Here is a 17,928-nt window from a genome sequence, read left to right on the forward strand (position 1 = left end):
TGATTCCTGCCCCCTAGTGTTCTTGTGAGGCTCCTGTGACGTGGCCTTACGCCAGGCACCAAGAGCAGTTCCTGGTTTATAGGGACACTGTTATTGTCACCACCGGGTAGGGTGTACAAGGGTCTGGGGTGAGTGGTGGGTACATTGGGCGTGGCTGGCTGAGGAAGGCTGGCTGGAGGAAGTAGGTCAATTCTGAAGGCAAGGGGAGTGGCAAATGCAAACTCACTCATTAAATTGACTTCAGAAAGAAAAACTACAACTCCTTTATGTACATTTGCAGTGCCTGTGTGATTTAATGGGACCTCTGTCCTCAGCCTGAATGAACGTGGGCAACCTGACCAAACAGAGCAGTTGTATTAAAGCTGTATTCCATATATTACTGCACAGTCTGTATCAACAGAGTATAGAGCCCATATTTAGAAATTAGTCCAACTACGGGGCAAAGTTGTTTCATGGTTTAGGAGAAGGAAACAAAGGGGGAAAAAAAGTGAATGCAAATCATAGCAGTAAAATTAAGATTTATTTTTTGACTCACAAAAATTATTTTTGAACACTTTCTTGATTGTGTTTTGAAACCAGAATCTATTTTTTAATTTCTTAGGGGGTAGTCTTTTCTACTTTACAGCTGAACCCTTTTTTATACCCAGCCTGCTACATTCAGTGTAATTTCCCTACTTGAGGCCAATTAGGAGAAAGGACAGTTTGAATTAGTGAAAGATATACATTACAGGCTGGGGGGTGGGCAGCAACTTTACTGAGATATAATTTATATACCATGTGATTTATAAGTTATTTTTAATTGAGATGTAATTGACGTATAACATATATATAATGACGTATATGTTATACGTCATTATATAATTGACATATAACATATTTCAAGTATATTAGTTTCAAGTAACATTATATCCAACATTCAGTATTTGTATATATTGCTAAATGATCACAATAAATCTAAGTTAACATCTACCACCACACATAGCTACTCCTTTTTTTTCCTATGATGAGAACTTTTAAGATTTCTCAGCCACTTTCAAATATGCAATACACTGTTATTATCTGTAGCCGGCATGCTGTGCATTACATCTCCATGACTGACTTGTTTTGTGACTGGAAGTTTGTACCTTTCGACCACCTTTACCCCTCCCCTCCACCACCTCTGGCAGCCACCACTCTGCTCTCTGTACCTATGAATTCAGTTTCTGTTTGTTTTTCAGATTCCACATGTAAGTGAGATCATACAGTATTTGTCCTTCTCTGTCTGACTTAGTTCGCTTCGCATAATGCCTTCAAGGTTCATCCTTGCTGCCGCAAATGGCAAGATTTCCTTCTTTTCTAAGGCTGAATAATATTCCATTGTGTACATAATACCACGTCGTCTTTATCCATTCATCTGTCAGTGGGCACTTAGGTTGTTTCCATGTCTCGACTTCTGTAAATAGTGCTGCAGTGCACAAGGGGGTGCATGTGTCTTTTGGAGATAGTGTTTTTGTTTCCTTCGGATAAATACCCAGCAGTGGAATTGATGGATCAGATGGCAGCTCTATTTTTTTTTTTTTTTTTTTTTTGCAGTACGCGGGCCTCTCACTGCAGTGGCCTCTCCCGTTGCGGAGCACAGGCTCCGGACGCGCAGGCTCAGAGGCCATGGCTCACTGGCCCAGCCGCTCCGCGGCATGTGGAATCCTCCCGGACCGGGGCACGAACCCGTGTCCCCTGCACCGGCAGGCAGACTCCCAACCACTGCGCCACCAGGGAAGCCCGGCAGCTCTATTTTTAATTTTTTGAGGGACCGCCACACTGTTTTCCATAGTGGCTGTACCAGTTTACATTCCCACAAACTATTATTTTAAAAATAAGGTAAAGTAAGGGAACTAACGTTTATTGAAACTTCTTGTATATTATGTGCCACTTTATCCTCATAACAGCTTTACAAAATAGAGATCGTTAGCCCTGTTTTACAGGTAAGGAAACTAAAGCTGAGGGAGGTCAGGTAGCCCCTCCAAGGTCACTCAGGTGGCGGACAGTCACGTGCTGAGCCGGGCTCCCAGTTTTCTGGGACTGGTGCCCGTGTGCTTGTCCTGCACACTGAGTTCACCCACAGTAACAGGAGGAAGGAGGGTTTAGAGGCACGTGTGCTGGCAGAAAGGGAAGTGGTGGTAGAAGTTTATCAAAACTTCCTTCTGACTGTTTCTGTTTTCTCCATGAGCAGAGAGAGAGGGTGAGGGAGGACATATGGAGGGTTTGAAAAGAACGGGGAAGGGCTGGAATGGCATCCAGGCTAGAGGCCAGGTGAAGACCAGGGGCATGGAGTGCCCGCTGGGGAGCGTGGCTGGAAGGGGGCCCGGCAGCAGCGCTGCTGAGTGTTCTTCTCGGGCCACGTTCAGCTGCCTGCGTGCAGGTGCAGACTCGGTGGCGAGCCAGGTTCATCCAGGGCTGTGATCTTGCCACGTGAGTGTGAAGAGGTGACGGAGGGACCCAGTAATTGAGGGTGAAAGCGAGGGAGGGATTCCAGGTGACCCTCGAACAGTGAGGGGGTTAATCCTCGTATCGTTTATGGTCGGCCCTCGCCCTCCGCAGGGCCTCTGCAACCTCAGATTCAACCAGCTGTGGAGCCTGTAATACTGCAGTGTTTACTGTTGAAAAGCATGCACGTATAAGTGGACCCACACAGTTTAAACCTGAGTTGTTCAAGGGTCAACTGTGTAGTGACTGGCCCCAGAATTTAAGCTGGGCCAGGAAGCAAGGACAGACGTCATGAGGATGAAGGACAGAGAGGAGGCTGAATGAGGTCCGGGGGGGATCGAGGGACGCCAGGAGTGGTGGTAGAAGGCAGTAAGCTGGAAGGAAGGAGGCGGCGTCCTGCAGCGCGTTGTGTGAGGTTATGGTTACTGGTAATGGCAGAGACCGGACCGGGCCTCGGGAGGGAGTGCTCAAGGTGAGGCGCTCAGAGAACCCAGAGGCCACGGTGTCGGAAGGATATTTGAAGGCCGGAGAAGAAAGATTACGTTATCAGTAGGAGGCACGTGTTAGCCGACTGAGCACAAAGTTGAGCCAAATATGCAACAGCATGAAGGCTCTCTGGAAGCCTAAGGATTACGGTGTTTAATGACGGGACAGAGTCATACTGAGTTGTGTACGCTTTACACAACACACTGAAACAACGATGAATGAATTACGTAAATTCCTTAAAATGTGGTAGGAAGTCAAGACCTCCATCTCTGAGTAAAAGCAGTCATGATTCTATAAAACAAACCCGTTCTTCATACTTGTGGTTCCATCCCAGTTCTTGCTGTCAGGAGCATTGACATAAGATGCCCTCTCGGCCACTTACATGCCTGGCCGTGAACATCATCAGGAGAGAAGGGAACAGAACGGTCACATGACAGTCACGTGACGCCTTAGCTGACTGCAGCCCCCACCCACCCCTCTGCTCTGCCGCCCTCGGCAGGTGGGCTCCTGTCTCCTGGCAGCAGTGGGCTCCGGGCCGTCGCAGGGCTACTAACCCCATTTGAACAGTTTACTCACCAGGACGCAATTGTGTTTGTTCTCGGACCTGTTTAGGCCAATGTACTTGTTATCATAACGATGTACGTTAGTTAAAATATTGCATACACGGATGAAATATGAATGAGGAAAGAGAGTTGTTTTTCTATGACCTAAGCTAAGTGGTTTCAAAAGATTCGGGAAAGGGACTTCCCTGGTGGCGCAGTGGTTGGGACTCCGCACTCCCAGTGCAGGGGGCTGGGGTTTGATCCCTGGTCAGGGAACTAGATCCCGCATGCATGCCACCACAACTAAGGGGCCCATGTGCCTCAACTGTGAAGCCAGCGAGCCACGATTAAGGAGCCCACAAGCTGCAACTAAGGAGCCCGCCTGTCGCAACTAAGACCCAGTGCAACCAAATAAATAAATAAATGTTAAAAAAAAAAAAAAGATTCAGGAAAGACTGATTGCTCTACGTTTTTTTCTGTCTTACTAGGCAGGGGAAGGCAGCCGTAGAATATTTAGGGGACAGTCATAATCTAGAAGATTCTGTCCTGATTTATTGCTTTACTAGTTCTTGCTCTTTAAAGAATGGAAAGTATAAGTGGTAGATGCATTTGGTTGTGATTTTCTTAAGAACTCCAGTCAGCTAACCTATTTTAAAAAAAACACCAAGAAATTAGTGAATTAAAGTACATTTATTTGTTTTGAGTTAAAATGTTTTACGTATATATGTAACATTTTTAACAGTTTCCTCTTTTAACTCATTTTTTCCACTGATGTATAACTACCATTTTTTTCTCATTTCATTTTGCGGTTAAATTATTTTATTATCACTCCATTTCAACACATTAATGTCCCCTCCCCCCTTACATCAGTTGTCTAAAATAAAGCTACTACTTAAGTGCCTCTCTTCGTGGCACACCGTTTTATACGTGGAGAATATTGTTGAGACATAAACAACGTTGTAGGCTTGGATGACTGATGTTTCTTACGTGAGGTCAGAACTGCCCCTTTTTCGTGTTTCCTTTCCATCGGGCCATGACCACTGGGCACGTGACAGCAGTGGCGTGAGGCTGGGGGACGTGCACGTGGGCAGCCAGGCCTCAGCCGGGAGCAGCAGATGCCAGTGTGAACACGGCAGCAGGGCCACGCTGTGATGCCCGTGGCTGCAACTGAGGTGACAATGAGGGAAGAAAGAGGTAAAACAGGTGATTAGTCTCCTCCAGTAGCCATCGAGTGTCCTGAGTTACGTCCATGCCCAGAGGGGTGCTCCTTTATGTCCTAACTGGTTACAGTTAAAAAGGGTGGAAAAGGATGCAGTTAAGACTTCATATTCTGTTACTTCATTTGGTTAAAAAGAAAGTCTGTATGTAGGCGAGTTACTTTATTGCTCCATCTAATTTGCTTTAAAAAGAACTTCAGTAGAGAATGGCAGTTAAGAGGACGGATTCTGGAGATGAGAATATGCTTGGATTTGGATTTCTACTCTGGACCACTTGTTAGCTGTATAACTTTGGAAACATTCCATGAACTCTCTAAGCCTCAGTTTCCTCATTTTAAAAATGAGAAGAAGAATAGTATCCATCTCAAAGGGTGGTTGTGAGGATTAAATGAGACGGTCCATTTAAAGGCTTAGCACAGTCCCAGGTACACAGTAGGCACTCGGTAAACGTTAGATGTTGTTTATTAACGTGTACCATAGTAGTATATTGTTAATATAACATAGCACCTGTAGCAAAGGTGCCCAACACATTTTTCATTGAATTTAGGTTTAAGTGGTCATTTCTACAGAATGTAGACTATTAGGCTAATTGTCAGAAGTGTACATTATTCTAGACTTTGTGTGGGGAAATCACATTTGATGCTCACTACTGACTTGTCTCACGTTAGTGTTGTCATTTGTGAGCATCGCCTGTGGTCTTTTGTGTAGAGTAGGTAACGCTGCCCGTGTCAGCCTCTCTCCTCAGAAACTCCTGTGTCTTTATTATCGTACTACTTTTAATTTAATAAATCTCTGTCACACTGTTGATGGAAAGGAGATGGAAATGTAAAAAGGTTCCTTTCTTTAAGGAGCGTTCATGAGAGAGGCATGAAAGACTTTTATCTCCAGTAATGCTGCCGTTCTTGCGTGGGAAACGCTGTGGTGATCAGACAGTGGTAGAAAACAGTGTGACCTTCGCTCGTGTACAGACGTTTAAAAGTTGTAAACACCACTGAGATCTAACGGGAGCCTACGAGACCTTCGGAAGGCGAGGGTCAGTCACTCTAAGAAGCTCGCCCAGCTCCACAAGCTGTTTCTTGACTCTGTCATCTGATAGCCGAGAGGGCTGCACACCTGATCTGGATTTACTCAGTCTACTTTTCTGTAAAACAATATATTTATTGCACTGAATGTGGTAATTGAAGGGATGAGCGCGTTGGCAGGAGGCTAAAATAGGGAGAAAATGACCAACTGTCCTTCGGGGAGTTGGAGTTGGAACAGATCTGTAGAGGAGGTAGCATTCCAAGAAAAGGAAGACGTGACCAGAGTTGCTTCGAAGAGAATGATTTCAGGCCAGGGACATTTCCTGAGAGGCAGCAATGGATGACTAAATGAAGCGGGTTGTATAGGCTTGCCTGGAAAATGGTGGACGGGATGTTAGCTGAACAAACACGTACCGAGTGCAGCTATGTACCTGGTGCTGAAGGGAGAAGCACAGGCAAGCATCCGGCCAAGACCTCACTACTTCACTGCTTAATAGGAGAGACGAGGGAACCTGCTAATGTGCTCGGTGCTTTACTAATAGCATGTCCAAAGTCCTTCGGACGGGCAGAGAACAGAATGGTTAATTATGCACCCGTAGGAGGGCTTCATAGTAAGGTTAACTTAAAGTAGAAAAGTGGAAGAGTCATCAGGAAGAGGAACAGGGCCTGCTGAGCTCAGACGGTGCGAGCAGCATCGGGGAAGGGGGATGCACATGTGAAGGGGATTTGGCGATGGTACGGAACAGGAGCAGGCAGTGAGACATGATGAAACTAAGTGTGGAGAAAGCACGTAGCTCGCGTTTAATTACAAGAAAGATTACTCCGGTTGTTGTTTGGAGAGGAAAACACCGCAAACTTCAAGAGCTCCCTGTTGGCTCTTTTGCTACCATGGTGAGGGCTTACCCCTGAGCAGCGACTGGGAATAGAGAGAAAGGGTGGACGGGAGGGGCGATACCAGGAGGGTTTGGCAACATTAGGATGGGGGTGGTGAGGAAGAAAAACAGGATGAAATGATCCCATTTTCTAGCTCAAGTGTCTGGGTGGATGTTATTACCAAAAACCGGTTTTGGATTACAGAGAGGAAACAAGAATTTGAGGCAGAGAAGGGAGAAAGAGAATGTGCTGTGTTTCTGACATTTTGAGTTTGAAGGTCCTGAGGAACATCCAAATAGAGATACCAGGAAGTGGCTGGAAATGACGTCAGAAATTAAAGAGGGCGTGTGTGTGTGTGTGTGTGTGTGTGTGTGTGTGTGTGTGTATTTATTTAAGAGTCATCAGCATGTAGAGGTGATAATTAAAACTACAGAGGGGGCTTCCCTGGTGGCGCAGTGGTTGAGAGTCCGCCTGCCGATGCAGGGGACACGGGTTCATGCCCACGTCTGGGAAGATCCTATGTGCCGCGGAGCGGCTGGGCCTGTGAGCCATGGCCGCTGAGCCTGCGCGTCCGGAGCCTGTGCTCTGCAACGGGAGAGGCCACAGCAGTGAGAGGCCGGCGTACCGCAAAAAAAAAACCCCAAAAAAACAAACAAAAAGAAACTACGGAAACAGAGTCAACCTTCAGAGAGAGTATTTACAGCCAGAAGATGGCCTAGGACTGTATCTTAGAGAACAACCAGCATGTTCAGTTTGGGAAGAAAATGTTCTCATTGTGTGTGCATAGATTCTGAAGTCATAGCACAAAATAAACAAAACAAACAAACAAAAGTATTCTAGCATACTCCCAAATCTTGTAAATCAATGCACTTATTCATGCATTTTGGGGATTACATCTAACATGGTCATAATAAATTTACATAGTTGCCCAGGAGGGGCAAGTCATAGTAAACTGTCACGGTTTTATTTTCTGTTCTTTGTTCCACTTCTCTCTCTAGTAATGAAGATAATAGAGAGTTGACTATATTAGTGATGTGTGATCTTTTAAACAGCCTATTTTGCCCTTAAAAAATTCTGCTTTAAAGCCTCAATAAATTTAAGAAAACTGAAATCATATCAGGCATCTTTTCCGACCACAACGCTATAAGGCTAGAAATCAACTACAGGGAGAAAACTGCAAAAAGCACAAACACGTGGAGGCTAAACAATATGCTACTGAACAACCAGTGGATAACTGAAGAAATCAAAGAGGAAATCAGAAAATACCTTGAGACAAATGAAAATGAAAACACGACGATCCAAAACCTACAGGATGCAACAAAAGCAGTTCTAAGAGGGAAGTTTATGGTGATACAAATTTACCTCAGGCAATGAGAAAAATCTCAAATAAACAACCTAAACCTTATGCCTAAAGCAACTAGAGAAAGAAGAACAAACAAAGCCCAAAGTTAGTAGAATGAAAGAAATCAGAGCAGAAATAAATGAAATAGAGACTAAAAAAACAATAGAAAAGATCAATGAAACTAAAAGCTGGTTCTTTGAAAAGATAAGTGAAATTGATCAACGTTTAGCCAGACTCATCAAGGAAAAAAGGGAGAGGGCCCAAATCAGTAAAATCAGAAGTGACAAGGAAGTTGCAGTCTACACCACAGAAATACAAAGGATCATAGGAGACCACTGTGAGCAACTATATGCCAATAAAGTAGACAACCTAGAAGAAATGGACAAATTCTTAGAAAGATACAAATACAATCTCCCAAGACTGAACTAGGAAGAAACAGAAAATATGAACAGACCAATTACCAGTACTGAAATTGGATCAGTGATTTTAAAACTCCCAACAAGCAAAAGTCCAGGACCAGATGGCTTCACAGGTGAATTCTACGAAACATTTAGAGAAGACTTAACACCTATCCTTCTGAAACTCTTCCAGAAAATTGCAGAGGAGGGATCACTTCTGAACTCATTCTATGAGGCTACCATCACCCTGATACCCAAACCAGACAAAGATATCACAAAAAAAAGAAAAAATTACAGGCCAATATCACTGATGAACATAGATGCAAAAATCCTCAACAAAATACTAGCAAATCGACTCCAGCAATACATTAAAAGCATCATGCATCATGATCAAGTATGCCAAGGATCAAGGACTTTTCAGTATCCACAAATCTGTCAGTGTGATATATACCACATTAACAAATTGAAGAGTAAAAATCATATGATTATCTTAGTAGATGCATAAAAAGCTTTTGATAAAATTCAACATCCATTTATAATAATAAAAAAAAACCTCTTCTGAAAGTGGGCATAGAGGGAACATACCTCAACATAATTAAGGCCATATACGGTAAACCCACAGCTAAGATCATACTCAATGGTGAAAAGCTAAAAGCATTTCCTCTAAGATCAGGAACAAGACAAGGATGCCCACTGTTGCCATTTTTATCCAACATAGTTTTGGAAGTCCTAGCCACAGAAATCAGAGAAGAAAAAGAAATAAAAAGAATCCAAATTGGAAAAGAAGTAAAACTGTCACTGTTTGCAGATGACATGCTACTATACATAGAAGATCCTAGAGATGCTACCAGAAAACTACTAGAGCTCATCCATGAATTTAGTAAAGTTGCTGGATATGAAATTAATATACAGAAATATGTTGCATTTCTATACACTAACAAAATATCATAAAGAGAAATTAAGGAAACAGTCCCATTTACCATCACATCAAAAAGAATAAAATACCTAGGAATAAACGTACCTAAGAAGGCAAAAGACCTGTACTCTGAAAACTGTAAGACACTGGTGAAAGAAATTGAACACAACATGATGGAAAGATATATATATGTTCTTGGATTGGAAAAATCAGTATTGTTAAAAGACCATACTACCCAAGGCAATCTACACATTCAGTACAATTCCTATCAAATTATCAATGGCATTTTTCACAGAACTAGAACAAAAAATTTTTTTAATTTGTATGTATGGAAACACAAAGACCCCGAATAGCCAAGACAATCTTGAGAAGGAAGAACGGAGCTGGAGGAATAAGTATCCCTGACTTCAGACTATATTACAAATCTACAGTGATCAAAACAGTAAGGTACTGGGAATGAAAACAGACACACGGATCAACAGAACGGGATAGAAAGCGCAGAGCTAAACCCACACACTTATGGTCAATCTATGACAAAGGAGGCAAGAATATACAATGGAGAAGAAGTCTCTTCAATAAATGGTGCTGGGAATACTGGACAGCTGCATGTAAAAATATGAAATTAGAACATTCTCTAACAACATATACCAAAATAAACTCAAAATGGATTAAAGACCTAAATGTAGGACTGGAAACCGTAAAACTCCTAGAGGAAAACATAGGCAGAACACTCTGACATAAATCGCAGCAAGATCTTTTTCGGGCCGTCTCCTAGAGTAATGGAAATAAAAACAAAAATAAATAAATGGGATCTAATTAAACTTAAAAGCTTTTGAACATCAAAGGAAACCATAAACAAAACAAAAAGACAATCTACAGAATGGGAGAAAATATTTGCAAACGATGCTACTGACAAGGGATTAATTTCCAAAATATATAAACAGCTCATACAGCTTAATTAAAAAAAAAAAAACCAATCAAAAAGTTGGCAGAAGACCTAAATAGACGTTTCTCCAAAGAAGACACAAAGATGGCCAACAGGCATATGGAAAGATGTTCAGTATTGCTAATCATTAGAGAGATGCAGATCAAAACTACAATGAGGTATCACCTCACACTAGTCAGAATGGTCATCATTATAAAGTCTACAAATAATAAATGCTGGAGAGGGTGTGGAGAAAAGGGAACCCTACTACACTGTTGGTGGGAAGGTAAATTGTTACAGCAACTACGGAGAACAGTATGGTGGTTCCTTAAAAAACTGAAAATAGAGCTACCTTATGATCCTGCAATCCCACTCCTGGGCATATATCTGGAGAAAACCATAATTTGAAAAAATACACACAACCCACTGTTCATTGCAGCACTATTTACAATAGCCAAGACGTGGAAGCAACCTAAATGCCCATCAACAGATGAATGGTTAAAGAAGATGTGGTGTATATAGTATAGTATAATATAATATAATGTAATATAATATATAATATAATGGAATACTATTTAGCCATACAAAGGAATGAAATAATGCCATTTGCAGCAACACGGTTGGACCTAGAGATTATCATATTAAGTGAAGTGAGTCAGAGAAAGAAAAATATGATATCACTTATGTGGAATCTAAAAAGAAAAAAGGATACAAATGAACTTATTTACAAAACGGAAATAGACTCACAGGCATAGAAAACAAACTTATGGTTACCAAAAGGGAAAAGTGGTAGGGAGGGATAAATTAGGAATTTGGGATTAACATATACACACTACTATATGTAAAATAGATAAACAACAAGGACATACTGTATAGCACAGGGAACTCTACTCAGTATCTTATAATAACCTACAATGGAAAAGAATCTAAATATATATATATATGTATAACTGAATCACTTTGACATACAATTGAAACTAACACAACATTGTAAATTAACTACACTTCAGTTTTAGATTCTGCTTTAAACTTAAGTCTTTACATGTCATTTTGCTAGGTTTATTGGATTTCACTGATTGAATGTAGTCTGATTGTTTCAAGGAAACTCGTCATTTTAATCATGCTAAACTTTTCTCTTTAAAAATGATCATGCTAGTATGTTATTAGTTACTTTAATTGCTCTTTCCGTCCCTAGGAGCTGATGCAACAGAATGGGATTGGTTATGTGTTAAATGCCAGCAACACCTGTCCCAAGCCTGACTTTATCCCTGAATCTCATTTCCTGCGAGTGCCTGTGAATGATAGCTTCTGTGAGAAAATTTTGCCGTGGTTGGACAAGTCAGTAGATTTCATTGGTAAGTAGCTCAAGTAATATTACAAGCCCTTTGGGTTATAGTCTCATGTAGAGGTATATCCCTCCCTCCCTTCCTCCCCTTTTTTTTCATTAGAGAAAAGGAACCTATTTCATACAGTTCAAAAGTTTGAGAACACATGATGCTCCTTATCTCATTTAGTGGCCAAGGTGGTGTGTGTGCCAGGCCCTCCCTAGGGACTAGCCTTGTGACATCCTCGCTAACTTTAACACGACCAGGGTTAAGCCTGATGGGAACTGTGATTATGTATTGGCAAGTGCTTGAAAATCGGTTAAACTTTTGGGATTAAACTTTTTACCCACTTCGTCAAATCCTGTAAAAGACTTTTGGAAACTGTGGTGGCATTCCTTAAACTGGTTCTGCCTTGCTGCTATGTTTTCCCCAGAGAAAAGTCAAATCCTGTGAAAACAAATCCCATTACATTTAAAGTCTTTATGTCACAAGATTCCTAAGCCTCAGTCCGTGTGCCAGTAATTTCAAGTAGTATCGGATCTAATGAAATTCCAGCGCGCGCACACACACACACACACACTCACACACACTCTCTCTCTCTCTCTCTCACACACACACACACACACACACACACACACACACACACACTCTAATACTTGTGTGGTCGTTCCTTGGCGTTGTCTGTGACAGGGTCTGGTCCATACCGTACTTTGTTCTGCTCACTGGGCCCGTCAGCCCTGGAGCCTCCCTGACTCCCAGCTTCTGGCGCTGTTGTGACATTTTGGTGCCCCGGGATCAGATCTGCTGGTAGGAAATCGATGATGTGTATTTGAAATGTGGTTTTGGTGGAAAGTGGCTAAACCAAGGAGACGTGTTCTTTGCTCTTGACCAACACAAGAAGGTGTGACTCTTGATGTCCGTGTGAAGAGTTTTCGTTACTTTTCTCCCTAGTCACACAAGTTTGAGCACCCTCATCCACAATTAAATACTCTGAATTGGTTACTGAAAGTTTAAAAATAAAGAACTAGTTCCATTTTTTTTTTTTTTTTTTTTTTTTGCGGTACTCGGGTCTCTCACTGCCGTGGCCTCTCCCGTTGCGGAGCACAGGCTCCAGACGCGCAGGCTTAGCGGCCATGGCTCACGGGCCCAGCCGCTCCGCGGCATGTGGGATCTTCCCAGACTGGGGCACAAACCTGTGTCCCCTGCATCGGCAGGCGGACTCTTAACCACTGTGCCACCAGGGAAGCCCCTAGTTCCTTTTAAACAGTGAAACTGTGTAAATTAAGCCCCTCACTATATGCTTTCATCTGTGAGAGGAATTTTCTAGACAGTGCTTTTGGAACTTCGGGTAATTCTGAAACAGATCTCTTTTTTTCAAGATTTCAGATTGCCAAGTCGTCTCCTCTTTAATTGGCATGCATTCTGTGAAACACCTGAAGATAAATGGCTTGATAATTCACATTAAAATAATCACAAACAAAAGTCCCCAAATTAATCCTTCCCACCATTCTACTTCTAGGAGATATTCAGCATATCGTTCAATGTTTGCCTCTTTCTTCATTTATTTATTTTTCCGGTACACGGGCCTCTCTCTGTTGTGGCCTCTCCCGTTGCGGAGCACAGACTCCGGACACGCAGGCTCAGCGGCCATGGCTCAGGGGCCCAGCCGCTCCACGGCACGTGGGATCCTCCCGGACTGGGGCACAAACCCATGTCCCCCGCATCGGCAGGTGGACTCCCAACCACTGTGCCACCAGGGAAGCCCAATGTTTGCCTCTTTAAAAGACGACAGTTATAATGTCCCCATTGCATGTCACATTGATCCGGAGATGATTGGCTCTAATTTCAGCTAAAAGTGCGATTTCAGTATCTATTTAGAATAGAACCTGATTCTGTTAAGTCATGGCAATGTCTAAGCTTTAGGAGGTTGGTAGAAAAGACAGAATATGAATAACTTTGCCCCAGCTTACTTTCTTCTTTCATTGGAGCTCTTAGCCACTTTTAATTCCTGCAAAAGGAATTTTATCATGTTGCCGGTTGGTGAAATACCCACCCAAATACGTACCGTGATTTATTGTATATCTGAAGATATTTTTACTTACCAGTAGTTCACTTGCTTGGCCCTGTTTACTGTTAGGGCCACCATCCTTTTCCCACCCAGACAATCCAGGGCAACACGTCCAGCCCACTGTGGAATTCAGCCCATGTTTGCTACAGTTGCTAGTCTCGTCCAGGCTGTTCTAAGCTATAGTTAGTCATGTCAGAGAATATAATTTGAAGACATACCCTCATACCAGGACTTAATAACGTATAGGCTCATACTTTTTATTATTCAGGTTAAATTTCAGTAAGTTTGTTCAGTAGAGTTTGTTGGAAGGACACAGTTTTCATGGGGTGTTGCCTTTACTTCTAGTGGATGCAGGCCGCGGCGGGCGCGTTTGCCCGTCAGCGCCCCAAGTCACCGACCAGGGCCCCCGGCCCAGCTGGCCGCTCGCACAGGCTCCTGCTTCACTCGCCCGCGCAAACTCAGGGCTTATGTGGGCAATCCAGGGAGGTAATTAAGAGCATGTACTTTGGAGCCAAACTGTATCTGATTATCGGTTAAGTGACTCCAGGTGAGTTACTAAAACTTCTGTGCCTCAGTTTCCTGATCTGGAGACTAAAGATAATGTTTCTACCTTTTAGGGATATTGTTCAGATTAAAATAGATAATGCATGTAAAACGCCTTGCAAGGTGCCTGACTCATAATTGGCTCTAATAAATAGTAGCTGTTGGGGCTTCCCTGGTGGCGCAGTGGTTGAGAGTCCGCCTGCCGATGCAGGGGACGCGGGTTCGTGCCCCAGTCCGGGAAGATCCCACATGCCGCGGAGCGGCTGGGCCCGTGAGCCATGGCCGCTGAGCCTGCGCGACCGGAGCCTGTGCTCCACAACGCAACAGGAGAGGCCATGGCAATGAGAGGCCTGCATACTGCAAAAAAAAAAATAGTAACTGTTTTAAAAATTACCTAAGTCCTTTTCTGTTTTTCCTTGGAGCTGTGCTCTGTCACCTCAGTTATTTCTTCCTTCTTTTTAGCCTCTTTAACTTCTCCCCGTCACTGACTCCCTCTTAACCCATTGCATTTGTTATCCCCTCTCTCTTTTTAATCCTAGAATTGATAAAATAGAAAAAACTGAAAAATAGATAAAATTGAAAAAATAGATACATCTTGTTTAATTCCTGGATTGCTGTAGTGGCAGCCTGCTTTTTTTTTATTTCCGGTTTTCCCCGTCAGCGCCTTCTTGTTGCCCCCTATTCAGGAACCTGCAGAGGCTCCTTAATTGCCTCGAGTCCCTAGCCCAACATTCCCAGACTCTCCAACACCTGCTTCGCACCTCCGAACCCTCCTCTCCGGTCACTTCCCGCCCAGCATGCGCCAGCCAAGGCTGTTTTCTGAGTGGTGGTCCAGCCCCACCGTGGGTCTTTCTCAAATGTTTCCCTTCTCCTCTCCGCCAGGTCGACAGGTATTACTTCCTCTGCCTTAAGAGACTCAGTTTAGCACTCAGTTCTGCCAAGAAATGTGTTCTAATGAACCCCACTTAAGTATAATCACTTTAGATTTTTAAAATATATCATCAAAGCAGTTTTAAGAACAGTGTAAGTACCATGCAGAACATTTGAAAAAGAAACCTGTAACCTCAACATCCTAACACATCGGTTATCATCATTGCTTTATTTCCTTCCAGCCTTTTTCAAATTTTTTATAAAGATTACCTTTTAAAGTATGTATCGGTCAGCCAGCCAGTATTTACTGGGTTCACACTGTGTGCTCAGTGTTAAACGCTTTGGGGAGTGTTAGAAGCAAGACCCTTCTCGGTCCTCCTAGTCTAGTTTCGTGATAATTATTAAAAATGATGAGAGAGTACTGTCAACATTAAAAAAATATTTAAAGCCAGCCTACTTCCAATAAGAATTTGAAGCAGCTTACAGTAAGAGGTTGGGATCAAAAGATAACACACATTCACACGCGTACCCATTAAAGCAGGACAGAAGGGCAAGAGCCAGGTAATATGGGACTAGGAAAGGCACAGTAAAACCGGAATTAGTTATCTCTTGAAATTGAGTGAACACCTTTCCTTTGAGCTTCTTAGCAGCCAAGGTGAAAGAGGAAATACTAAGAGCAGTATAGGCTAAATACTGAATAGTTGAGAGGAGGAAGAGAGCTGTGTAGCCCAGGAAGCCTTGGACTTGACGTACGTGTGTTTATATACTGTTAGGTTGTATAGCGTGATCCTTTTTTCTTTGTTTCAATGTTGTTTTGTGTTCGTTTGTTATTGTTTTATTGTGTTTGATTTCCCTGTCTAAAGGGAAGCTGCTTGATTGTTCATGTAGTACCTTAAAGCTCTACGGTGTTTTGTACGTAACAAACAATAAGTCCTATACGTTGGGAATTTATTATATGTATAACAGAGGCGGTGAGATTGAAGTATTATTGTATATTGTATTACTCAGCTGCCAGAGCAGATTCCCTGGATACCTTGTTAATTACGAGAACTTTACCATAAGGTTTGGTAAACTTTTGGTAGTTATCAATGAAAACAAGGCTGAAAAGGGAAGAATTTAGCTCCCGGCAGCAGCATGTAGGTAAAGGGTAAGCACATACGTAATTGTTCAGATGTAAGGTAGTCACTGTACCGGCTAAAGTGGTAGTTGCTTCCAGGCGTGGTATAACTTCATCCATGTCCACGAGAAAGCTTTTAAAGCTCATCTACAGTGAGAGGTGGCAGCACCGTGCGATCGGGTTTCCTTGGTTCTTGGTTCTAACAGTGTTCACGAGTCCTTCTACCATGTTATGGGGAGTTAGCATGACGCAGTCAGACAGTATCTCCTGGAGATCAAGGAAGAGGTCAGAGTTCTCCTGGTCCTCATTAAGGTGACCTCCTGAAATTGATTCATGGCCCACACATGGCTTCTTCTTAAATTCAGCAAGTAAAGTGAGCCACTTTATGACACACAGAAAAGTCTCCCAGAGAAAAATAGGGAAATTATAGGAAGGTGGATTCTGAGTCGGCGTTTTACAAATTGCTTGACTTGGCGTCCCTGCGTCATGATGTGGTGTCACTGTGATTAAGTCTCTCCCCATCCCCACCTCCCTACTTTTTACAGTTAATGTGTCACATATGTTTAAAATGAAAAAAATTTTTTTAATTTAATCGCTCATATATATCAAATCGTTAGGCCACACACCTGAAGTACAATGTTATATGCCAATTATATCTCAAAGCTGGAAAAAATGTAGTATCTCTTACATAATTCGTAAAAAACTTAAGTATCAGACAACATAGGTAAACAAAATATTAGCTAAATCTTAGGATTTGGGATGTTGTTTTCTTTATACTCTTCTGTATTTCTGAAGTTTTCTACACTAAACAAGTAGAATCACGTGATCACAATGTGTGATTTATACTCAGGGAAAGTTATTAAAATAATAATGTAAAAAACACATGGTGAAAAGTACTGAATAAGAGGCAACCTGAGTTAGGGACACATTGCTTATTAACACATGTGGACCTTCATTGTTCTATATGTAAATTGTGGGGAAATCATCTTCCCCTACCTCCTTAAAAGAATACTGAAAGGAACAATAGGTAAATAGATGGGCTTTACTTCGAGTTGCCAGATGAAAGCCATTGTGTGAGTAAATGGAAATAAGATTTCACTGCCGAACAAAGTTGTCATTAATGACCCTTTCTGAATTTGACTCATAGAGAAAGCAAAAGCCTCCAATGGATGTGTCCTAGTGCACTGCTTGGCAGGGATCTCTCGCTCTGCCACCATCGCCATTGCCTACATCATGAAGAGGATGGATATGTCCTTGGATGAAGCTTACAGGTGAGGACAGGATCATGCCCTGTGAGACTGGCTTCTCCTTTGACCTGAATCATGAGAAGACATGGTGGGTGGGGGAGAGGGTGGTGGTGACCACGTTAAAGCAGATCATGATTATTTTAGTTATACTCTTTACAGGTGACTGGATTTTTAAATGGTTTTTCAAAGATTGGAGAAAAATGCATTTTTATAATTTAGTACTAATTCTGCCCTCACATATATCAAGTTCATCCTCAGCTACTTTTTAAGTTTAAGGAAGAGCAAATACAGAGATCTCCATCCTGTTACTTGAGTTTGTATCTTTGCCTGGTTGGGGAAATATCATTTGTTCTAATTTACACACGAGAAAGAAACGCTCCAGGAGAAACTCATTGTAGAATTCCTACCGTGCTTCAGATTCTGTGTCTCTTTCACTGAGGAAAAATCCCAATATATGCAAGTATAAAACCAAATAATGGTCAAACTCCATTCGTTGAGTAGAATTTCCTGCAATCTAGAGTTGCTTAGATTTTGTAAAGAATTTTATTGAAGTAGATAGTTGATTTACGGTGTT

General features: G+C 42.3%; 1 protein-coding gene across 1 annotated transcript in view; it reads left to right on the forward strand.

Annotated features, from left to right (window-relative positions):
• Nucleotides 1-17,928, forward strand: part of DUSP16 (dual specificity phosphatase 16) — a 75,703-nt gene that overhangs the window by 53,486 nt on the left and 4,289 nt on the right. Inside the window, exons 6-7 of the mRNA XM_033867027.2 lie at nucleotides 11,380-11,539; nucleotides 17,255-17,378. Coding sequence (XP_033722918.1) covers nucleotides 11,380-11,539; nucleotides 17,255-17,378 — 284 coding nt within the window. The remainder of the gene's footprint in view (nucleotides 1-11,379; nucleotides 11,540-17,254; nucleotides 17,379-17,928) is intronic.

This window comes from Tursiops truncatus, chromosome 11, assembly GCF_011762595.2.
Source record: "Tursiops truncatus isolate mTurTru1 chromosome 11, mTurTru1.mat.Y, whole genome shotgun sequence".
Classification (NCBI taxonomy): domain Eukaryota; kingdom Metazoa; phylum Chordata; class Mammalia; order Artiodactyla; family Delphinidae; genus Tursiops; species Tursiops truncatus.